The following is a 25,578-nucleotide window of genomic DNA, read 5'->3' as shown; positions in this document are numbered from 1 at the left end:
ATCCCCCCGTGGGAGCGCATGCGGTTGAGAATATCTCACTATAATTATAATTGAAATCCAAAACAACGAGCGTGTACCATCATTTCACTTCCGACTAACTGATGCAACTTCTGCTGAACTTAATGAGTGAATTAGTCATCAGAATGACCCACACAGTGCAGACAAACCAGCCAATGTCTCGTATCCACAATACAACTACTTGCACATTATTAAGACACCCTTACCGAGAGACAATTAAAAGTAACAGAAGAGTTGCTTCTGCAAGCTGATTTTCAGTAACTGGTAACTTTGACAAAATGGCAAATATTGAGTAACTTGCACACTGCTTGCTCACCTTTTCTGCCCCTGAATAACAATCTCATCTTCTCTTCCCGCCCGCCTCACGTCTCGTCTCGCTCGGACTGCCGTGACGTTTCACATGCTGACCTTTCACTCCAACCGCTCCGCTCCCTCCACAGGTGTGGTATCCCAGCAGGACAGTGGGAAGACGGTCAGCGTCTCCAGCACCATCCGCATCCCGGTGGAGAGGAAAGACAACGGGGCGGCTCTGAGCTGCGAGGCGTTCCACCAAGCCCTCAACGGGCAGAAGAGGATTCGACATTATCGCCTGGATGTGCACTGTAAGTGTCTTCTGCAGTAAAAAAAAAAAAAGAATAAATAAATAAACATGTGTGTGTACACTCCCTTCTGCCTTTCAAATAAATTAACTCACATAATATTCACTGCCAAACGTTTCAAAACCGTATTTCATACCATTTGTATCCCTGTCATTTACGTTGCTCCTTCAGAAATATTCATTATGGTGTTGTACTTTAATGCCAGCAATGATTTTGTTAGGGTAGCAGCCTCATTTTTCAAATGGTGGATATCTTATTTCGGAATGAAGCTCATTTAAAAACAGCTCAGGATATTAGCAGAGAGATATTCAGAGCCAGTCTGTGTGAAACCTGCTCTCGTCAAAACTTAATACTCACAAATTCTGTCAAGCGGGGAGATGGCAGGTTAAAAAAAAAAAAGAAAAGAAAAAGGCCTGTGGCCAGGTGAGACTGTAGGGATGTGGCTTAAAAAGCTCCCCAACATCAATGGAAAAGCAAAAAATCGTGATCGGTAAACGTAGTGATCGGGGTACCGTTTTGTGAAAGATTAATCATTGCTGGGTTATTTGCCCAAGTTAATATGCAGCGCACTATCATCAAATGTTCTTCTTAGCAAAGAAAATGCAAGAAATGTGCTGAAAGAAGATTTCAAGTCTTCACTGGCTTTAGGTGTATAATAATTCAAAGCAACATGTTTTTTCACTGTGTCACATTATTCAGTGTTTTTGTTTTTTTTAACAAATCTTTAGATGTTTCAGGAGGATTATTACAGAAATTGTCAGGTAACCGTGATCTATATCCCTTTCAAAAGCCTGAAGTTTATCTTTCACTATCTGTCAAATGTTAATATTTTTGTTTGTGTCTAATCCTAATAGATGTGCCAGTTCATTCCCGCTCTTAATAGAAAAATGGTGAAAAGACTGGAACTATATGTACAAAGCAACCGACAATGAAACACAATACACAACTGCTGCTTGTTTTCACAGACATTCACAGGGTCAAAGGGACAGGAAAACAGTCGGATTGACATATTGACTTTATATGTGAATGTTTGTGTATGCTCAGGTGTTTAAGATGGATAGAGGAAAGGAGACCATGAGTACAATTTGTGTGTGAAAACAAGAAAATACTATGGCGGAAAAAGAAAGGCATTTATATGATGAGCACAATAGATAATGCTCCAATAACAGTTTATTGGTTTTGTTGATGCACACACTCACTTCTGTTCCTGCACTATTTCCATTTTTATTTCATTCTCTTTGAGAGAACAATCCATGTGAATGTCAGTGGTGTTACATTGAATGATCTGTTGTTGGCTCTGGAAGTGTGGCACGGTGCGGTAGTGGTTGACACTGTTGCTGGTTCAAATCTGGGCTCATGAGCCTTTCCCGTGTGGAGCTCACATGGTCTCTCTCTATTTTCTGACTACAGTCAATTACTCACAATTGGCCATGAATGATAATATGAGTGTGTGTTTGTGCTGTAATGAACTGTTGTGGTGTCCAGATTTTAACACTTTCATTAATTATTTTTCTGAATCGATGACATTTGAATGAATTTTAACATGAACCGTAAGAAAATTCAATTTTGTAATAAAACATTGATTTATTCATTTGGTTCTCAAATGGCTTTCATAATAAACTTGCATTATATCGACACATACATACTATTTACCTTTCATTTGATTAAATGCCACAAATGTACCAAATAATTTTTTTTGTTCGACTTTATTATTTTGATTCGATTTCACAAACTGGCAACATTCAATTACTCGGTGTTCTGTCCTCTTATCAGCCTCGCTGACAGTCCACTGTGATTCTTATCCTGCAATACATATCAATAATTCTGCATAGTCAAACAGTCCCCAGGCATGTATAAATATTTATAGCCGATAATATGATTCATATTCAGTGAGAATTTCTGCATCTGTCTCTGAGTGCGGTTAATTTGCCACTCGTATATTAATGTTTGTTGATAGATTAGAATGATTAATATGCAACGGTTTTGTCAATCTGCCCGCTGATGCTTCTGCCTGCCACAGACCGGGCAGTAATGACCAACCGTCAGGGTGGATTTGGTTCCCTATCGCTCAGTTACTAAAGTAAGTGTAGTACAGCAGCTGCTGGAGCGGCAGGCCGCTTATGATAACAGGTGTCTCAACCGTAGGATTGTCGACTTGTTGCCTTGGAAACAGTTGTTAAAGACCCCTTCTCCTGCTACTTTCACACTTCTCCACTTGTTGTTCTTTCTCGTTTTTTGTTCCTTCTTGTAAAAGCACCAGTCTTCAATACAGTAACCCTCCATCAGCAGAAGTGGCCGAAGTACTCTCATGCTTAAAGAAAAAAAACAAAAAAAACCTCATTTGGTTCAAATGAATTTGAATGTACAGGGTCTGGACTAAAGTCAGTCAAAAATAATGAGTGAATTTCAAGTGTTATTGATGCATAATGTTTTTAGGACATTTTGAACCTTTTCAGGTGAGTTATATCCTCATATCTATACATGAGTACAAACAAATATCAGTTGTTGTAATACTTTGTCAGCACAGATACACCAGTTTATTCAGTATCAGTGACACAGATCATGATTTCATCTGAGTGTGTTTGAAATTACAAACTAAATTATTTTCTCAGTAAAGAGAAACTGTTTGACATTGACAATGAATCACATCAAAACTTTCCTTTTTGAAATGGAAACAAGTCTTGGTGTTCAATCATTGTTGGTTTAACTACATTACTCAAACATCTGCAGCTTCACTAAAGATAATTGGGTTAGGGTTGGGGTTTTTTTTTGTTTTTTTTTGGGGGGGGGGGTTAAACCATGAACTGTGAAAGATTTTATTCTATTTTTTTGATTCCAGTCTTTCAACAAATATCATTAAGGAGAGATGACATTCAATAAAGGTTTTTATAATGACGACTTTGAATATCCTCCCACAGCTCCCTGAGGTTGAATTGTGATGAGTGCTCTTTTAGTAGTTAATGCCAACTGTTGTGATGCTTTCTCTCCCCTCTGTGTCTCTACAGTTGCACCCACAGTGCGAATCGTTCCTCCCACTGGCATTTTGCGAGAGGGCGACTCACTCAGCCTTACCTGCTCGGTCACTGGAAACCCTCTGTAAGTTTGTGTGATTTTTCTATACCTTGAGCTGTTATGGTATACAGCACTTCACTGAGATGTAACTTTACACATGTCGATGAGACAAACTGTGCAATTCTCAAATCAGAGAGAGCGGTTTGTGTAAACACAGCAGACGACACATCACAGATGAAATTCAGCCTCGCATCTCACAAAGCTGCGACACAAAAGGCTGCCTGTGAAGTTGTCGTGTCGTAAGAGTGTGTTTTGCCAATTGCTCTCATACTACAAAGAACTACTGACAAGATAATCATGAATTATAAAGAAGGTTTGTCTCGACAAAGCGCCTGTGCATAAAATGCAGCGATGGGTTTTGACAAATCAGTTTAAGAAAACAGAGAGAGCTTTCGATTCACAAGGACACGCGAGAGAGTGCTGGGTTCAGCATCACTTCTCACTGCCTCAAGATTTCACAAAATGGTATTATGGGACAGCAAACACTCGCATCTGATGATTTTTACTTGAATTGCTCTGAGCCGCTGTGAGAATATCATTTGGTGGTGCACCGACAGCTTGAAGGGCTCGTGTTTCTTTCTGATTTGTACACGCATTTGTTGAAAGAAGTTCACATTGTTCGCCGGCTTTCGACAAGTTCGGTTTCGACGCTTAGCCAGAGCACATCTATCATTAGCAGCAACTTCAGGGTAACATTGGAGGGACTTCTTGTGGCCCGAATGTCGCACCATCTTCTTCCCCTTCACATTATTTGACAACTGCACCATCATTCTGCAAGCGGGTAGAAAAACTCCTGAGTGTAATGGAGTGGAAAGCGTACCGATATAAAAACTGAGCACTATCATCTATCAATCTTTATTAATGTTTCAGACTATAAAATACAACTCAATGTGTTTCACAAATGAATGTCAAAATGCAAAATGGAAAAATCCTTGCAAATGTTTGCCCTTCTTCTTTCTTTAAATGCACATACCAATACACGGATGAAACAATGGAGTGAAATAGGCCAATAATAGGCGGTAAAATGGGAAACAACCATTATGAAAGAAACAAAATTATCCAAAATACACAAGTGCGTCGAATGCTTGCAGACATTGTATAAAACCATAATAAGAGTACATTCCAAACAGTGTTCAAAAAAGAAAATATTAGTCCTTAGAATCCTTACTCCAAAGAAATGTAGATGATATTTCAGTCTGATTTCCATATTTAGATTGTAAAAATTATGAAGTTCATATTGAAGTTCTTTTGTTTCACAAATGTCAGATGACATGACGGCTAATAATAATAGTTCACATGAAATAGTATCAGTTTATTAAATATATCAATAAAATTTATTGTGAAACAGATTCAGAAATTGCATGAGCGAAAGCCAAAGAGGTCTCATTTAATATGATGCCTACAGTGGTATTATAAGGCCACTGTGAATTCATTTCTGTTCATAGGAATTCAAAAAACAAAACATCTCTAAACATTTAAAAGGGCAGGACAAGTAAAAAGGACCAGTGTAGAACAAAGACACGGGAAAAACACAGGCTGCCACAAAGGAACAACTATTGTACCAAACATGATAAAATATTACTTCAAATCTTTTTTTTTCCCTCCTTGGACAGTACTAAAAAAACGTCAGGCTCCCGGCCATGTACTGTAAAAAGAAATGTTGATTAAATTGTGTGAGAGTATAATCTTAAATTAAGTTGAAAGTTGAATACACACAGCATAAAAATATAACATTAAAAGAAGACATGATTAAATGAATAGGCAAAATATTCTAAAGTTTCAAAGCCCCACATAAAATGGGGTGTGGATGGTGGAAATGCTCACTTTTTCATCTGGATCTGCAGTGACAGCCATGATCATCCACACGTCCATGAATAGTGCTGCAGCCAACCTCATCAGTGGTAGCATGCTGGAGCCGATGTTCAACCTGTCGATCAACCTGCCCCTTTGCCAATAGTTTTGAAATGTTGATCTATGATTTATAATGATTGGTGATGCGGAAGAAGACAACGCGTCTGACAAAAAATTCTTGGGGAGGGGTTTGTTGCTCCTCCAATTTTGGAGGAACATGAAAGTATGGAGTCAGAGTTCTATTAAAAACATTCAAGTTTCACAAATGTAAATGTTAGGATTTTTCTATACATGTATGTTTTCACAAATGTGAATAATTCTTGTTTCACGTGGAAATCATAAGAAGGAATGAGTGTATAAATGTTTTTGATTAAAACACTTGTGAATGTCTTCACATGCATATTTTAACCAGTCATTGTGCCTTTCCAGAACACTTTCAATGTGAATACCTCTCCACTTTTCTGGGTCCATCTGAACTCAATGAAAAGAAAACCTGAATTCGATAAGATGTGGTGCTTTTGTTTCTCATACTAAGCGGCTGCAAAACAAACTTAAACCTTCCAACTTTGAAAGTAATCTGAAAACACAGAGCAAAGTTTTCTGTGATCCCAGTAGTTTAAAACTCCTTATAAGTGTGAATCTCTTCGGTTTCGGACTTATTGTGGAAAGACAGTTGCTAAACTTTACATCTTCATAAAAGCTGTCACTTTGGAGTGCTTTTCACCGGATGTTTTATTAATGGAGTACAGAAGGTGACCCGTGAATGTCGCACTGATGTCTTAACTGATGTTTATTTTCCAAGCAATTAATATTCTCCTTATATTAGAAAAACATTCTCCTTGAGGGAAGCTTCTCGCAGGGAACAGCATATTTTCCTGGATGGTGACCAAAAGTGTCAGATTAAAGCAGGGCGTCAGTGAAATAAATATACTTGATAGGACCTTAATATAAGCCGTAAAAGACTCAAGAAGGTTGCATGAAAACTCTTTCTCTTAATTTTGAATAACTATCTGCGCACACAGCTTCCTATTCTCAGTCATTGTAATCGGCATACATTTTTATCTTTATCATGGTGAAGCCCCCCCTATATAATTTCTATATAATTATCAACCCCCATAATTCCAGGGTTCTTTCTCACTGAATCAGAGTAATTAAAGTGCTTCTAATCACCTTCATCTTGACTTCTCTCAGGAACGATTAACAGAAATGAACAGGACCCGTTTATATTTACCCGTCTTCAAAAATACACGGTTTGCTCATTGTTGCAATATAATATGATGCAAAAACAAATTAAGACAGCAGTCATAACTTGAACTACAGGTAGAGAAAAGCCAGTGTGGTATAACGTGCAAAGTTGATTTTTATCATTTTTGGGGACACAGCGCTTTAAAGTTTGATTGAAGTAATATCTATGGTATTGCCTAACCTTTAACAATTGATTGATGGATGAAATCCACCTGATCCATATTTTATTGCATGAAGGACAAAGAGAACTAGATCTTAGGAGTATGACTTGAAAGGTTAGTGTGTGTGTGCAAGAGAATACTTGAAAATGAGAGTATACGGATGTATAAAGTTAAATGTGACTACCAGTAATCAGCAGTGCTGAAAATTAGCCTGATTTTGAAACAAAGCTTCTTTTTTTTTTTTTTTTTTTTTCTCGTGTCCACAGCTCTTTATGCACCTTCCAGAGGGGTATTGAGGTCCTAAGCTCCTAAACCCTCCCCTTGATGGTCCGTCTGTCTGTGGGCATCAGGTCCACTAAAGCTCCCCAGTGAAGCTTCATGCAGCCAGTGCGTGTGCATGCGTTTGTGCGTGTATGATGACTTTACTGAAATCCCACAGCGAGGGCTGGCTGAGAAACGCATTGGCTTTAGCCCCACTAAAGCTTTGTAACGGCTGGCCAGGGACCGTGTGTGCAAGCTTGTGTGTGAGTGTCTGCGTATGTGTTTGTGTATGTGTGTGAGTAAGTGTGTATGTGACAGTGAGGGATGGGACTGCAGGCAGCTCTGGTCTCTGACCCTCATCTCACGCTGGGCTGCGCGCACACACACACCCTTACACTTGCTCTGCGGCCCTGTTAACTGCCTGTTAAGCATTAACGACCAATTACATGGCACCTCCTCTTGGTGAAGGGATACACTCATCATCTGTCTGTTATTAGAAGTGAAGACGGTGACAGTGCTCTACTTTTTCATTTTATTTATTTATTTATTTATTTTTGCTTGATTGGCTTTTTATTTGGGTGTTAGATTTAAAGGGCATAACTGTGTGTGGGAGATTAAGAAGTGTCTTGAAGGAAAGGAGCAGGGGCAGATTTGGTTTTGTGGAAATTTAGTGTGCATGCGATGAACAAAGAAGAAAGAGGTTTAATTAGACTTCCTGAGGGATTAGAACCCAGATGAGTCAGGATTGTAATCTGGCCAGGATGGCATGAGCCATGACACTTAGCCAGACACACGCACACACACGCACACACGCACACGCACAGATTTCTTCGCAAGGGTGTCTGTATAATCCTCACACCTCCTGTCTGCTCTGCCTGCCCATCTTTCGCGACCAATTCATTTGGTCCGCCTACTTCTTTCTTTCGTTCTTTCTTTCTTTCTTTTTCCATTCCTTCATCTCCTTGTTTCTTCCTTCCTTCTACCTGGAGTAACAAACTCTTTATGTCCCTGTCTTTCTTCTTCGGTTTTGCTCTTTTTTTCTTCAACCTCTCTGCACATCTGACACCTTATTTCTGTCTCATCTGCCCTCCTTTCTCTCCTGCCAACTCTTTCGCACAATCGCCGCCCTCTGACCATCCATCTCCTCATTATTTGTCAGGATGCAGCCCTCGGTTACCACCGGCGTCTTCTCCAAGCCCCCTTTTTATTCTTTCTTCTCATGTCAGCCTCACCCCGCGGGCTTCTATACCCTCCTGCATGACCTCGCTTTTTTTTTTTTACGCTCGCAATAGTCTGGTGCTTGAATTCATGACTTATTACCACTCAATTAATATCAATTAGCAGTCTTGTGAAATTAGTATGTAAACTGAGGAGTATTGGGGAAACCTTACGTGTAAATCAAAAATCCTAATTGTATAATTGTTTTAGTCATTCAACAAGGAATTCATTACATTACTCAGTGGATTGCTTTTTGTATGCATGCAAAACTACAAATTCTGCGCTTCTGTGCTTTGCGTCTTTAAGTTACGAAGCGTGGAAATACAACGCATCACGTCAACAGGCGATCAGCCCCATTTATTGACTATCAACAGCGAGGCTCAGGTGACTGCATGCAGTCCTCAGGCACTTTCTCCCTCACAGTGAGGCCGAGCAACTCTCTCCAACAAGTCTGAACAAAACCAAGTGATTACACAACAACTTTTCAGTTTGTGAGAATTGCGGGAGAATCCTCTGATGAGAGGCCAACCACTTAAAAACACACCGCTGGGCAATGAGAGACTAAACTCTCCACAGAGGGCACAGAAACCAAACTGATACGAATCCTAACTCAAACTTGTTGGAAAACAGCAAACAAGTCGACACTCAATTTGTCAAAGTTTCAAAGAGAGAAACTTGGTATAAAAGCTGGAATCTAGCTCTCTGGTTTTAATTCCAGTGTACTGCATTTAGTACACTTCATGGAGTAATTGAAGTGATACATTGCTGTTAAATATTAGTAGTTGTTTAATAAACTATTTATTTATTTACTAGATTATCTAAATATTAATTAAATTTACGATTTTATAATAGGAGTTGAGGCTGCAAGGTTGAGTCATGGTCATTACTCTCACCTCATAGCAAGAACATCTCCGCTTTGATCCCTGCACATGTTTGCTCCTGGTACTCCAGTTTCCTCCCACACTCCAAACAGATGCATATTATATGATTTGGTCTATCATATGGCCTGCAGGATGATCTTACAAATTGAGAAGATTAAAAAGACACTGTCATTTTCCTGTAAAAGTAACCGCCATTTCTGTGTTAATCTAATGGGTATTGCAGTGTTTTAGTAAGAAATAACACAACCCTGAAACCAGAGATAATTGCTGATTCATCTATAAATGCTGGTGAAAGCTGGATACGATGTTGACGAAGTAGCATTAGCAATACTGTGACACTAAATGATTAATTACCTCCACTCTGAAGGCTGCAAATTGCCACAAATATAAGATTTTATTTTTGTTTGACAATTCACTGTATTTAACACTGGGGAGCATCATTAAAGATGGCGTAATGAGAAAGCGCTGAATGGATTTCACTTATATGATGCCTTTCCTCTTCTGGAGCAGCCCCCAAAGTGCTTCACCATGTTAGTCACATTCACTCATTCACACACAAACACACACTCGCATCCCAATGGAGGTGACTGCCATGGAGGGCGCTCAATCTGGTGTCCAGTGTCTTGCTCAAGGATGCCTTAATATGTGGACTGAGGGAGATGGGGAATCGAACATGCAATCTTCCAATTGAGAGTTGACAAACTCATGTGGAAATTAGAATGAGTTTTTTTTTTTTGTCATGGATGGATGGAAATTACTTGTTCAGTACCAAATTCACATCTCTCTCTCTCTCTCTCTCTCTCTCTCTCTCTCTCTCTCTCGCCCCCCCCCCCCCCCCCCCCCCCTTTATCCCTACTAGGCCCAGAAACATTCAGTGGTCCAAAATTAATGACACCTTACCTGAGAGGGCAGAGATTTCCGGCCCCACTTTCCAGATATCACGTCTCAGCCAATCACACAACGGGACGTACTTGTGCCAGGCCCAGAATAACTACGGACGTGCAGCCGATCATTACACCCTGTTGGTGTACGGTAAGTAACCGTCATTAACGGATCATTTGTTCTCTTAGAATTTCCACAAGCGCTTGAAAACTTTGCTGCATTGATTGTTTTTTTCTGTTGTTTTCCTTCCCGGACTCAGTATCTAAGGCAATCGTTTGCTGTTCTGAATATTTGTTTCATGTTCAATGGATCCTTTGTTACATTTCTTGTTGTTCTGTTTTGATGATTTTTTTTTTTGTTTAGAAGTCTTTTAAATTTTATTGATTCTTTTATCTCCCCAATGTCTTTGCAGTCTGGCTATTCTGGCAATGGGCAACAGACCCATTAAATCTTGATGCGTGTCTCATCTGTCTTTCAGCTGTATTTGTTTTCTTGATTCAGAAACAGCAGGAAACCTTTGCTAAGACTCCTGTGCAATTGATTCAACAACATTATTGATTCCACAGGACGACATAGACTAGCCTGCTTGGATACTAGTCACTAACATTATTATTCAGACTCTCTCTTGTAAGAATGAGTTTCTTATCTCGGCGTTGACCCAATCCTCTCCACAAGGAACAGAAAATAACTTAAACCTTCAAGTGCAATAAATAAAGATACAAGATGTTTTGACAACTAAATTAATTTTGCAACACAAGCTGTCTCATAGTAGAAAGAAAACCGAAGTGAAAAGTATTATTTCATTGAAGAATTTGTTGAATATCTGAAGTTTACTTGTTAGCATTTAGGGGGAAATCTGATTTTGAGGGCAAATCATTGTGAATAAAGTTCGCTTCAACGCAGGTGGCAGGTCAGAATGTGGGCGAGAGGCCTTTGTAGTCAGTCGCTGCAAGTTTTCCATAATGTTGCACCTATTCATTGGTCGTGGCTACATTGTTAATGATGGGTGACCTAGATAGACTTCGCACCACGGCTCAAAGAGGATGGCGGTGGAGCTTGCAACATCACACAAAAATATTGTATCACTTTGTTTCAGAAAGTGCGACAAATTGGCCAACTTTCTCGCCGAGTTTGAAGTACATCTGAAAACAAGGTTTTGATGTATGTTAATGTTGTATAACCTCCACATGAAACAACTAGGTAAACTTGCAGAGGGGGGAAAAAAGGGACAAAACAGGAGTTCTATGATTTTAATAGGACAGCAGTCGAGTTAAAAATGCATAGCAAGCTCAACATTAAAAACTTCTACAGATTATTATCTATTGCATTGGTGGTTTGCCCTAATTGCTTGTGTCACTCGGCAGGTTTGCCCTTTTGATCTGCAGCCCCTCCTGCTGGTAGCCCCTGTCATTGCTCGCCGGCACTTTATTTTGAGATCTGACACCGGGAGAAGATAAAGCGAACAGAGACAAGATATCTTACGTAAGATTTTTAGGCCACATTTAGTTAGCGCCCCCTCATCTATCAGACTAAACCTCACTCTCGTACATGCACGTACACTGCACACACCCCTGTTGAGGCATCAAATGACACACATAATGGCAGCTTTCCAAAGGCATCGAGGGTGGCACAGTGGCAAGATGAAAGGTGACATCCCCACCCACTACTCTCTCTCTCTCTCTCTCTCTCTCTCTCTCTCTCTCTCTCTCTCTCTCTCTCTCTCTCTCTCTCTCTCTCTCTCTCTCTCTCTCTCTCTCTCTCTCTCTCTCTCTCTCCCCTCCCCCCCTCTCCCTCTTTTCTTCTTTCTTTTTTTTCCCTGTGTCTCTCTCTTGGAAGGTTAGACATGTCAAGCCTTGATGTGTGTTGCCACCTCTGTAGAGAAATGTTCTGTCTTTTTTTCCCTCCTCCTCAGATCCCTCCTTCACCATTTTTGAGCTGTCATCTTCATTTGTGTTGGGTTTTTTTTCCTCTCAGCCATTTTTCTCACATTTCATCATTTATCTTTATATTTTATGCCTTTACTCTGTGTTGGTCATTGATTTGATATATCGGTTTTTTTTTTTCTTTAAATCCCTTCGTCTTGTAGTAAAAGGGTGCATTTAAAGTAAGCAATCTTGCAGCAACCTAAATCCATAAAAGACCAGAAAACCACATAACCAACATAAGCCTTGCTCCAGCTCCTCTGTGCTGCACCACAGATTCCCAGCAATCAGCTTTTTAAACCCTTTTGCTGTAGCCTGGTATCAGTAGTGGTTTTCTGTATTTCAAAAAAAAAAAGTACTCACCCACTGGGCAGATTGTTTAAATCCCTTATCTCAAAGAGCTCAGAGTTGTTGATGCAGTCATCACATTAATCTGTAGACAACTAAAAGTTGTGATTTTCTTGAATGTCATAGCTCATAATGTGGCTATAAGTTAGAACATGATGACAATTATTGCTTGTGAAATATCAAATGCAACTTCCACATTCAAGCTGTAATGTTTCCACTGATATTTATGTCTTTGTAAATGCTCCATCACTGTAAAATGCAGTGCCAGCTACACATCTCTGCCAATACATATAAACTACCGTGGATGATTCAATATGGTGTGACATGCTACTTTCTGAAAATTAAACGAAGCTCATCCCTCAATACAGAAACCAAATATGTTAACATGGCTCATTAGTCCACACTTACCCCACTGAAGGATTTTTTTTTTTTTTTAAGTACAAACCAACATGATAATAGCAAATTTACCTCCAGTCTTATGGGGGTTGACGGTAAATCACCATGAGACCTTAGATTTATGAGATAAATACGATTTAAATAGCAGGTGACATGCAGCAACATGACAATCGCCTCTTGTTGAAGCAATAATAGATTCAGAAATGCATTTTCATTACCTGTACAGAAGCTTGTGATCACAGACAAGAAACCTACATTATGATCCTTTTTCCACTGTCCAAAATACAACAAATAATCTAAAGGGAGAAGGAACGGTAACTCAGAGGCACCTTTGATAAGAAAGTTAACAAGCTAATGCAAAGTTTCTTATGTTGGGTTTTTTTTTTCAAGTTTTCATTGTATTTCTTTCCTCCTCGATGCCTGAAAGCAGACTGACAGCTGTTCGTCAGTAACATCAGTTCTTTGTATCCTCGGAGGAGAGGAAGACCCAACTTCAGATACAACTGTAGATAAACTCGATGGACACGTTTTCTTGGCAGAATAAACAATGCTATGTCGTTCTATCTGTCATAGTAAGAGGCTGCATTGATGAGATGCTCCTAAGAAGATGTCACCACAGACAGGCTCAATTGTTCAGTCTGCTGTGACATCACAGATTTAAGCACATGAAGAAAAGATACAATTTTGAAAGGAAAAAAAAAACACTACTGAAATACCTGATTGAATGAAATTGTTCGAAGGGGATGACATCTTAATTAAAAAGCAAAAACGTTCACATTTTACTATTTTCTCAAGTAGTCTTCAAAGGTCATGTTAAAAGCCGCAATTAAAGCTGTAAAAACTAAACAATGACCAGTGGAGGATTGGTTATCGAGGGCACTGGAGAACTATGCAGCAGCCGGTTTACTCTTGAATAATGTGCCCATTTTGAACAACCAGTGGGACAGAAGATTGCCTCATGCTTTTAAGAATTTACCCTTTTCTTCTTTTTTTTCTTGTAAGAATGAACAGAATTACTGTGTGATAGCATGTGGTTTCATAAAAAAACACATTTTGTTGTTATTTTCTTACTGGTGTTGTAGTTCTTATTCAGCTTGTGTCATGACCATTTTTGGTATTTTTCCTCTCATTCTCTCCCTGCTTTTATCTTATTTTATTCTGTTCCTTTGAATCCATTACCACGTCTTTCACTCTATCAATTCAAACCCTTTTCAGTAATAACCTCTCCGTCTGTAGTGCTGCCCACTGTTCTCACCTTTTTCACACCGCCTGTTCACTTCCTCCCTTCACTCCTCAGACACCACCACTGTTTCTCACCTTGCCACCAGTTTGCCCCCTATTTTAGGTTCAGCTGCAGTTCAATCCATCCTCTTTACTCAAAGAAGATCTTGCTTTCTGAGGAAATGGCGTCACGAAAAGTGAGTGTTAAGTAGTGAGCGAGTGGGGGTGAGTATAGGGGTCATGAGAGGGTGGGAGGACATGATGGAGCGATGAAAAGGAGGGACGTAGGGCGATGGAGGTCAAACGCAGGTTAGCATTCAGTTCCGCATCTCGTCGGGAAATGAAATGTCAGTTTAGTGTGCTTCCAGTCCTCCCAGAGGGTATCCCAGGGTGCAATTGGGGAGTAAGAATGGACGGAGAGGGAATGCTGGAAGTTATATGCTGCAAGGCATGAGTCAGCGGAAAAACCAAAAAATAAAAACATTTTATTGCTGGTGCAGAAAAAAACAACTTCCTCGTCTCTCCCTCACATTTTGTGTCAACCTTCCCTTCTGTGAGAGTTATCTGCCATCAGGGTCTGTACACTGAGCACAAACCCAGGCAATAGGGGTTGCCAATTTGTCGCAGGTGCTTTAGGCGCTGTCACTTCATAAAAAAGATCGGCTTAATGTTAGTGAAGGAGAACAGAGGGCGAGAGGTGGGACACTCTGTGGGGAGCCCAGGCCATGGCACAGAAATGATGCATCACAGCACAGTTTTATTTGAATGGTCCCACTTGTTTATATGTCAGTGTGTGTCTGTGTGTAATATATACATTATGTGTGTGGTGGGAGATTAAATGTATACTTATGTGGATGTGTTCATAATTCAAAAGTATCCATTTTGTGCTCATATGCGAGTAGTTATGCACACAAATTACTACAATTAAATTAACTCACTTCAAATTAAAATTAAAAAAATGTCATGTAAATGTGACATTCTTTTGAATGACTCACTGCGCACGCACGCACGTACGCACACACTCAAGAAACTGGATTTGGCCTCTTCTAGTTGTTTCTTTCTCACCATTGTGAAGTAGAAATTGGATTTTTTTTTTTCTTTATGTGTATATGCATAAAAGTGCATATGCATACGAGTGCATGTTTCTCGGAGGACAATGTTGCTGATTGTCTGGTGGAAACCCAAAGGGCTTTCTTATGTAATTGAACTGAGCTGCTGCTCTCAGATGAATCGCCAAGCCAATAAAACCCATTAGAATTGAATTGCATGAGAGACGCGAGTGGAAGAAAGGGAGCGAGAGAGAGAGCGACGTAGTTATAGGGTTGTTAGCTTTCATATATGTAACACACATGCGTATGAAAGTGCACATGCAGAAACAGTACAGAGATGGAAGTGAACAAAGAGATGACATTCACTGGAAGATTCCTGGAGAGCACATGGGAAAGGCAGATTTAAAAAAAAAGATGGGGACACAGGGAAACGGAGAAGGATATTAGGTGACCAGGGATTAGTTCGTGCCTCCTCGGTTGTTGTAATGAGCCGTCGGGATAATTGGAATGAAAAATAGAGACTTTCATTTAATTTAGTGAGACTTTCAAAAACACATAAAAGGAGAATCAAAGTGCAAAAAGGTTAGAGGGTTGTGGCAGAATAAGAGTGAGATAATACAAAGTCAATTTAATTGAAGAAATTGTCTTTAGTGCTTTTAGCTTCAATATGTGACAATGCATTCAACGTCTGGGAAGGTTTTGAACAACTATTCAACCAGTCAGTGTGGCTCCTTGTCACCTCGGCACTGGACCTTCTATCAATGACTAATATTCAATACACCCACCGACGACTGTATACACATCTACTGCTTCAGGCAGGGCTCCTATAATAAGGAACACTGAACATGAAACAATAACTGCGCTTACTCAAAATGGTGGCGCGGTTTCCTCAGGCGCACGACTGCGAGAGTGAGATACGAGGAGAAACGTCATTATCGCAAGTGCCGCCTCATCCATCCCTGAAAATAACATGGGCTGTGTGCCTGATTGGCAGGCATATAGTGTTAATGAATAACAATATGATGTGGAGAGAGGGGGGGGGGGGGAGGGATGTTATCGGCCAAGAGAACGACAGCTGTATGGCATTCTCCTTAATTAAGTTGAAGAGAGGCAGTGAGGGAATGTAGTCACGGAGGACTGGAACTGGAAGGCTGAAGCACTTGGATGAAGGGAAGGGGAAAGAGAGGGGGTGGAGGGGTGCTTAGATAATGAAAAAGGAAGTAATGTTGTCCCAAAAAAGAATTTAAAAAAGTTGGAAATGGCCAAAAAAAAAAAAAAGGTCATTTGTGATAGTCAAAAGTAATTAATCAGTGTCCAGTTAATTAGTGCAGCAACCCCAGCCATTAATCCTCTACCCTTAGGCTGAAGTGACATGCACATATACATAGATATCCGTTCACACAACCAAGCGAAAGGGTAAGCATTCAAACTGAGGACATACTGTACATTCAAGTAGTTTTTTTTTTTTTTTGGAGTAAATGCTATTTATCTCCATTTGATCCACTTTCCGTTGCAGTTTTTCTTCACTTTACTTCTCTTTTTTTTTGGGGGGGGGGGGGGTTTCTTTCACATGAAACGTATTACGCATCATGTACATTTCTTAACACAGAGGAGAAAACCAAGGCTAGGCTTGATGAAAGGAAAAAAAAACAGGAGGAGGGAGGCATAGTGCTGACATAAGAAGAGTGCAAAAAGAGATTGATGATCTCAGGGCCAGTGGGAGAAAGGGAGAGAAGAGACAGAGGAATACTTACCAATAAATTACTCCTGAAGAAAGGGCGCTGTGTGTGTGTGTGTGTGTGTGTGTGTGTGTGTGTGTGTGTGTGTGTGTGTGTGTGTGTGTGTGTGTGTGTGTGTGTGTGTGTGTGTGTGTGTGTGTGTGTGTGTGTGTGTGTGTGTGTGTGTGTGTGTGTGTGTGTGTGTGTGTGTGTGTCCTAAACTTGGACTACATAGACTACCTTGCATGTTGCAGTTACACAGATTGTTTGATGAAGTGGCATATTATTCACTTTAAAAGTGCTGATACACTCACACTCACACATATGCCTCGATCTCCCTCTTAGTTCTTGTCAGACATTATTTTTGTCTTTAGCGGCAATATGAACTTGTCTCCCTCTGCCTCTCTACCTACTGTTGTGTGTTAGCCATTGATTTGGAGAATGTGTCAAGATCCAAGCTATTGTTCAGCCGTGAATGAGACAGTCCCTGCATGGCACTGTTCCATTGGGATTGCATCTGTCACAGACAATGTCTCTGTCTCTCCTGCCATTGTACCATAGAAAATCTGTCAGTGATAGAGAATGTGTTCCTATATATTCCAATTGCTCCAGAGATGAATGACAGTCTGCCAGACATAATTTCCTTCAGTCTCTCCTTTAAAGGATGTATTTTCCATTGAGAGCATCTTCTTTAACCCCCTCAACTGGTGTACAGGTCATTCATCTGTGCCTTTATCGCTTGCCTGTTGTCAAGATTGATTCTCTTTTGCGAACACATCCACATCCAGAAAATAATTAGACATATTGGTATCTGATATTAGAGAAGCTTTATCTTCTCTTGAACTTTGAATTTTTAATGGTCTTTTTTCTTTTTATGAACTACTTAATGGTCTTTTTGTGAACTACATGTAGGACTGTTTACCAGCAGCATGAAACTGAAGTATTTTTCAACCAGAATGAAGCATGTCCGTCTATTGTGCGCTATTATGTGTTAACCTCACTGCAGCACCTGTGTCCCTGCATGTTATAGCATTTGTGTGTGTATGTCATCCCATTCCTGTGTGTCTGTAGATAATATGTCAGTCACTACCACGGTCCCTCCCATTCCTACTACCACCCAACCCAACACCACCCAACCCACCGTCTCCCATCCTGCCACCCCAACCCTCCTAACACCCAGCTTCGCCCCGGATCCAACAGGTAACACACACACGGCTTCTTCCTCTCTGATGCCTTCTACGGGAGAGTGCACACACATTGCTACAACCTACAATATATATACAATATATATATATGTAATTTATTTATTTTTAAGATCTTGTTCATTTTAGAAATGCACGATTATCATTAATTAGGATAAAACAATATAGGCTGCACTTTTAATAAGGTTGTGTGCTGGACTGACTCAAGAGTTCATATTGTTCTGAAAATTCTACATCGAATTTTGGTATTATGCTTTTATCAGACAGGATTTTTTTGGTTTAGCTTGAAATAAAATCACTGCAGAAGCAAACCAACTAAGTTGTCGTTTAGTGAGACAAAATATAATGCTGTCGTTTTAAATAAAAACACATTTCTTCCGAGTCAACTGTCAGTCAGGTTGTCAGCTTTTTGCAGGTCATAGCCTCCCTCCACCCTCCATTTCACTCCTTGTCCTTTCCTGCTCTCCTTGTGTGTCTCACACGTTCGATGGCTCCCTGGTGTTCCTTTCCCACATACACGCGCACACAAACAATCAAACAAACACGTACATATAAACACACACACATACACGCCCTTTATTTTTGCTGCTGCAACCTTCCTTTGCCCTGCATCTGCATGAGCTTACAAGCCTGCAGATGCTTGGGTATGCACCACACACAACCACCCACTCGCTCTTTTCTTATCTCTGGCTGTTTGATGCTCCCTCAACACACACTGCCCAGTCAGCAATTGTGCGTGTGTGCGTGCGTGTGTGCGTGCGTGCGTGCATGTGGACTTGATCTCATGGAGCTTGGTGGGTACTGTTAATGAACCAACACTAAGAGTTTAGGGAACTAGCAGCACACCTCAGCCTTTTGCTGACTGACTGACATTGTCCTCTGGAGGGTTCAGACGGTGCTACACAAACATTCACCTGCACACACACACACACACACACACACACACACACACACACACATACACACACACACGCACAGAGAGAGAGAGCGTGAGAAAGAAAGAAAAATGATCCAGGTAGTTCCCTAATCATATTTTCCCAGAAGAATGTTGCACTGCAGATTGAAGAAATGTTGCTTAGCACGACTATGCTACCTTGAGTTTGTGTTTATAAGTACATACTCTCTCTCACCATTTCTCTTCTCTTTTTATCCACAGAATCCATTTATCTCATACATGCACTCACACGAACACATGCTCCCTGCTATCGCTCCTTTTTTTATCAACCCCCCCACACAAACACACCTTGAGCTGCTCTCTGTCTCCTTTTCTCTATATTACTTAAAAGGAAAGATGAAGCGAAGGGAGCGTGAGCATCCTTCTTGTTCTTCTGTTGCCCCTGCCACCGTCTGTTGCAGGCAGAGGTTGTTCACCTGCTGGGCATGTGTGGAGATGTCATAAAGAGTCTTAAGAAAACTACGGCGCCAACAGTTTGGTGAATGTTTAGTCAGGGTTGATGTATCATCTGAGGGGATTCTGGGAGAAACAACACACGTTTTTAATATTGTCAGTCATTTCCTGGGGAGCTTTGGGCTGCAGAGGATTAACAGCAGGTTGACTTGAGGGAAAGGCAGCGCGCATCAATACTTGCTTCCTTTTTTTTTTCGTTTTTCGTTTTTTTTTTTTTTTTTATCTCTGTGAAATATTGCTTCGGCCGAATGCTTGATCTTATCACATTTGAATCCCCTGTGACATGTATCTGCAGATGCACCAATGTTCACTTTAATCACACACACATATGCTAACACTTCATCATGCACATAATGAGAAATATGGTGTCATTTGTCACAATGCTCAGTGAAACGCTCATCCGGGAAATGCATGTATTACAATAAGCTGCTATTCCCTCAACAGTCAACCTGCTCCTTTTCCTCCGCCTCTTCTTTTTCTCCATCACTCTGCCATCATCTTCTGATCCCTGTGTGTTCACACTTTATTAATGATTCATGTTTTAATTTCACCCCATCAAGGTCCTAAAGCCACATCAAATACTAGTGACCTTGCCTTCTTTTGCCCTTACCAACTATCACCTCCATCAAAAAGATGTTATGATTCTAAGCAATACAGCTGCTTTCTGCCCTCCACAACATGTGTTTCTCAGCTCCTGTTACCTTAGTGTGCACACTAACATCCTGTGCGTGCGTGTGCGTGCGTGCGTGTGCGTGCGTGCATGCGTGCGCTTGTCCAGATCTGTGTACCAAAATAACAGCTTTCACTATTCCCAGCCATTTTTACTGTCGAAATCGTCCACAGACAAATGTATACCAGCATATAGGAGGGAACAAGCTGTTCCCATCCAACCCATTAAGACCTTGAACAACATGTACAAAACTTCCCTGGATGTGACACAGATGCTTTTAGTTGACGTCATTGTGTTTAACACTGCTACCACATGAAATGCATTGTGGACTGCGGAAAAACACGAGGGTGAAAGTGAAATTTGAGCTCAGATCCCAACGGAGGAGAACATTTGTTGCAAGTGATCATGAAGAGACACTTGCAAATATCTTAATTGGTTGTGTTTTGCCAAATGATTTTAGTAAGTCCATCTTGCCAGTAAGGTTGTGATTTTTTTCCACAAGTGATGGAATAAATTTGCGGAAATTGATCAAGAAATATCCCAGCAACTCAATTTGCCTGTGTGATTTTATGAACGGTATTAGTTTGGATCAAGGCTAAAAACTTAATTACCTAATTGACCTAATGGTTCATTTATCCATCCATCCATCCATCTTTTATACGTCTTTATTCAAATTAGGAGAGCAGAGTGCTGGAGCCGATCCCAGCTTAGGTTGGGTGAAAAGCAGGATACAACCTGAATAGATCGCCAGTCCATCGCAGGATAAACACAGAGCGACACACAGTCGCACACACTCACAAATGTATCTATCCCTTTGATGTCTTTGGACCATCGACAGAAATTGTGATACCCGGAGAAAGCCCCTATACACGTATGAAGAAACCTGCAAACTCCTAACAAAAGTCCTGGAATCAAACCCCAAATAGTCTTGCTGTGCAGCATCCAAAGATTATGATGGTAAAAATGGCTTTAACTGGCTTTTCCCCTGGCATCCGCTGTTTTGTCTTTAACCTTAAAGGGGCAAAAGCTGCGGTTTGATATGAATTATTCCTCTACCACTAGTGTGCAATTTAAACTGCAAAATGTCACAAAATGGGACTTGGCTTTTTCTATCTTTTTCTTTATCTCTCTTTACTCATTTTGTGGTGAAGTGTTTGGTTTCATTTCCGAGGGCTGCACCAGTCGGGGTGTAAACACATTTTAGGTTTTTCCTCATTCAAAATGCATTGCGCATTTGACAAGTGCTCGGATGGAGCGGTCTTCGAGAGGCTGACATACTTATTTCTTTATTCACTCTACTCATTTCTCCACCGTTTTCTCACCCATTTCTGACTGTCTGGCATTCTGTGCTGTGGGGGTGATGAAAGGTGATAATGCAAGTTGGGTGGAAGATATCGACTTCTCCTTTCTCCCATCTTGCCCCGCACCCTCTCCCATGCAGGCGTTTTAATATGCTTTTTTTCCCCCTCTCCTTTATCTTTCCTGCTTTAATTTTTTTTCATCCATTTCTCTCTTTGTCTCAATTTCCTTCACTGCACTTGACTTCCTTTATCTCCCCATTTCCCTTTATGTGCCGCACGCTCTTCCCACACATTCACTGCTTGTCTCTCTCGTTCTCTCTCCTAGACCCCGGCGCAGTGGTTGAGACTCACAGTGCGGTACCTTACGCAGTGATAGGTGGCGTACTGGCACTGCTGGTTTTCACCGTCATCTGTGTCCTCATTGTCACCATCTGGTGCTCTGTCCGACAGAAAGGTAACACGCTCTCAAACACGCACACACATCAGGTTTCTTTCACAATCACCAGACATATGTTGAGAGCGAATTTCCTTTAAAACTATTTCTAGAGGCTTACCTCTGCACTGCCACGTTGGGGGTTGGGTTGGGTGGGGGGGGGGGGGGGGGGGGGGGGGGGGGCTGCTGTAAATTGAATCCTAGTTGCGACCTGATTGTTTTGAAAGTAATCTGTAAGCAGAGGTGTAAAATTGCCAAGAGAAAGCCTGCAGGGCAGGATGCTCCTTTCTGGCAAGGCACTGTAGATGATAGATGACCTTGGCCAGGGTAGTGGAAGTGAAAGGGTACGGTGGGAAACGAAGGTGTGGTCTCAATGTTTTATGACTCTATGTTAGTGTATCAAGGCTCATCTATTTAAAGCAGTTACTCTGAGTTCCCTATCTTTTTAAGTGCCCTCTTATTGGCAGCCTTACACCATTCACTACAGCTGCCAAGAAATGATCAGGGAATTGTCCGGGACGCTGTGACCAGGATAGCTTACCCTATATGGCTGGACGAGCCGTCAGTCAATATTCAGCCTGTTTTGACCGCCAATCAGATTGGAGACAGGGCCGTTACAACCAATCAGAGTGGAGACAGGGCCATTAGGGGCTTTGTCTTTGGTAAGTTGTGACTGTCAGCATCCCGGTCAATCTCTGTGGTGAGGAGAATGAGAGTGTCACTCACCCCTATTGGGAAGGGACACGCCGGCAAGAAACTGAGTTAAACACGTCTTGCTCTCCGTAACCTGTACGACACAGCATCATTAATCATATAGACCTGGGGGATGGTAAAATGAGTTTGATGGCCTTTCTGAGTGACACAAACGTGCCATTGTTCTCTTGCACCTAACATCCCCTCCACCTTTTTCTGCCACACTCTCTTCCCTCCCTGTCTTTTATTCTCTATTATTCTTCCATTATCTTTCCTCTATTACCTCCTCCTTTTATGACTCTCCTTTTCACGCATCCATCCTCCACATCTAATTCCTGCTGGTAGGCTCATACCGTACACGAGAGCCTATTCTTGCCTGGTATTGACCTAACAATCAGTTAACTAATGAATTAATCAGCCATAGGTACAGTATTCAATAATATAAATGCTGATTGGTTTGATAACGCTGCATGGCGCGGCAGTGATCATGACGCTTCGCCACCTAACCTACCCCCTACCTCTCTTTCTCTTGCTCTCTCTCTCTCTCTCTCCCTCTCTCTCTCTCTCTCTCTCTCTCTCTCTCTCTCTCTCTCTCTCTCTCTCTCCTCTCTCTCTCTCTCTCTCTCTCTCTCTCTCTCTCTCTCTCTCTCTCTCTCTCTCTCCCTCTCTGTCTTGTACTTTCAGGTTCCTATCTTACCCATGAGGCCAGTGGGTTGGATGAACATGGTGAGGTGCAGGAGGCCTTCCTCAATGGGAACGACGCCAGCCAGGGCAAGAAGGAGTACCTACTGTAGCCCCTCTACTTCCCTTACCCCTCCCTCTTCTGACCTCATACCCTTAACCCTTCCTGTCCCAGTATCCCACCTTATATACAGTATACAAACACACACACACACACACACACACACACACCCACACACACACACACACACACACTTCTATACAATGCGCCATAAGAGGCAGCCTTCTGAAAACGACTGTACACAGATTCTGCACACAGCCAGTTCATCCCACTCCATATTTCACTTCATACCCGTAAAACCCAGAGACAGACTGAGAAAAAGAGAGTCCAGACCCACCAGCCATTAACGACTGTGCCATATACTGTAGGTCGAAGAAAACTGGGGAAAATAGAGAGAGGAAGCGGGTGGGAGGGGGGCAGACTAAGGTGAATGTAGACACAATCGAAATGATGCCATTATGATTTTGATAGAGAGGGAAGCAGGGAGCACAAAGAAAACCGGCGCTCTGCTGATGCAGCCGCCAAAGTGGAAGGGAGAATTAGAAGCAGATGACTGCTATAATTCCCCTGCCTGGAGAATAGGAGAATCCATTTCACAAAGCTCAATCTTTAAGGGATGAAGACAGTAAGGAGCAGTGTGTAAGGAGAGACGGGGGACAGAGGGGAGAGTTGACCAGGAGCTTTTGAGTGCTCGGTGCTAAAAAAATAAAAAAAATGTGTAAATTTTTTAAATCGCTGAAGCATGTTGCCTTCCAAACAAAACGAGTGTATAATTTCCTGTGTACGGCCAGGAAGTCCATACTTAGAACAAACTAACTGTCCTGTTTTCGCTCGCCCTGTTGGGGTGGCCTGCCAATTCATAAGAAAAAAAAAAACAGCTATGAAGTAAAAAGGTAGATCCCTTTTCTTTTAATTTACTCTCCACATCCTCCTCCTTCTCTCTTCACCTGTTACCATCCTCTCCCCTCTCTCTTGTATCTCTCTTTCGCTCTGTCTGTCCTCCCCATCGCTCCTCCTTTGTTGGCGCCTAATAATGAAGGGATTAGCGTTGGGCTGTGTTCCCGAGAAAGAAGAAAGGAATATGACTTGCTAAGGCATTAAAGAAAAGCTTAATTATTTTAGAATGTCATTAAGAGGATAAAAAGGTTTAAAAGTCTTAATAAGAAGGGCAAGGGGAGCGATAGCGAAAGGAATGAATGGGAGAATAAAACGAATGGGTATTTTTTCTGAATGCTACTACACATATGCAGATACATGCACACATTCATACTCACAGTGAACATGTTGACAGAACAAGTATACATATCTCTGAATTCCTTGTTTGTATAAAAAAAGAACTGCAACATAAATTAAATTAAACTTTTAAAAATATGAAAAACAGTTTACTATTGAAACGCATTATGAAACAACTATACTAACACAGAATATTAGCCTATAGAGGTGCAAAGCCGAACAAACTACTGTCCAGTGATCTTTAAAAAAAAACAAAGAAAAGAATAAAAAAAAAGTCATTTGTCTTTATGAGAAACCAGAGGTCTTATTGATTTTTTTTATTAATTATTATTATTATTTGAACAATTATGATTGTTGTTACTGTTATTATTGCCGTTGTTATTATTATAATTGTAAATGTTAAAAGAAATGTACACTTCCCATGGTTTGTTTTTGGTTCTACTGTAGAGAAATTGCTGTCTTTTTTCACTCTTTTCCTCTTACCTTTCCTCTCTTTCCCAGCTTTTATCTCTCTTTCTCTCTGTCTGCTGTGCCTAGCTAGTTGTCTCTTCTCCTGTCTTTCACTCTTGTTTATTTTAGAGTCCATGTGTCATTGTTGATATATAGCTAACTATTTCTTTATAGGGGAAAGATACAAAGCACGACAAAATAAAAAAGAATCCAAAAATAACCTTGAGGATCTGACTGTTTTTTGTGTGTGTGTGTGTGTGTGTGTGTGTGTGTGTGTGTGTGTGTGTGTGTGTGTGTGTGTGTGTGTGTGTGTGTGTGTGTGTGTGTGTGTGTGTGTGTGTGTGTGTGTGTGTGTGTGTGTGTGTGTGTGTGTGTGTGTGTGTGTGTGTGTGTACTGTGTAATTAGCAGGTGCTGTTCTTTGAAACTGAAAAAATAAAACAGGAGATGGAGCATATGATTAGATCAATGGGGAATAGTAGAATTATAGGTGGGAAGATAAAGACTGAGGCAGTGGAGTTGGATATAGCAGGCAGTTCATTCAGAATAAACAAAACAGAAGGTTCAGTGGCAGGGCTAATGAATCATAAGAACAGATAGCTGGGG

General features: G+C 41.0%; 1 protein-coding gene across 5 annotated transcripts in view; it reads left to right on the top strand.

Annotated features, from left to right (window-relative positions):
• The window catches only part of cadm4 (cell adhesion molecule 4), a 172,316-nt gene extending 147,148 nt beyond the window's left edge, over positions 1–25,168 (top strand). For 3 of the 5 annotated variants that reach the window (XM_080500631.1, XM_080500634.1, XM_080500635.1), the window contains exons 4-9: positions 459–620; positions 3,623–3,713; positions 10,166–10,338; positions 17,914–18,042; positions 21,749–21,877; positions 23,234–25,168. In XM_080500631.1, coding sequence (XP_080356757.1) covers positions 459–620; positions 3,623–3,713; positions 10,166–10,338; positions 17,914–18,042; positions 21,749–21,877; positions 23,234–23,343 — 794 coding nt within the window. In that variant the 3' untranslated portion in view covers positions 23,344–25,168. Of the gene's footprint in view, positions 1–458; positions 621–3,622; positions 3,714–10,165; positions 10,339–17,913; positions 18,043–21,748; positions 21,878–22,894; positions 22,974–23,233 lie in introns of all 5 variants that reach the window. The other 2 variants (XM_080500632.1, XM_080500633.1) reach the window with 2 other exon arrangements.
• Positions 25,169–25,578: the final 410 nt, after the last annotated feature.

Source organism: Blennius ocellaris (assembly GCF_963422515.1).
Source record: "Blennius ocellaris genome assembly, chromosome: 8".
Classification (NCBI taxonomy): Eukaryota; Metazoa; Chordata; class Actinopteri; order Blenniiformes; family Blenniidae; genus Blennius; species Blennius ocellaris.
This window is presented reverse-complemented; position numbering and strand designations above follow the sequence as displayed.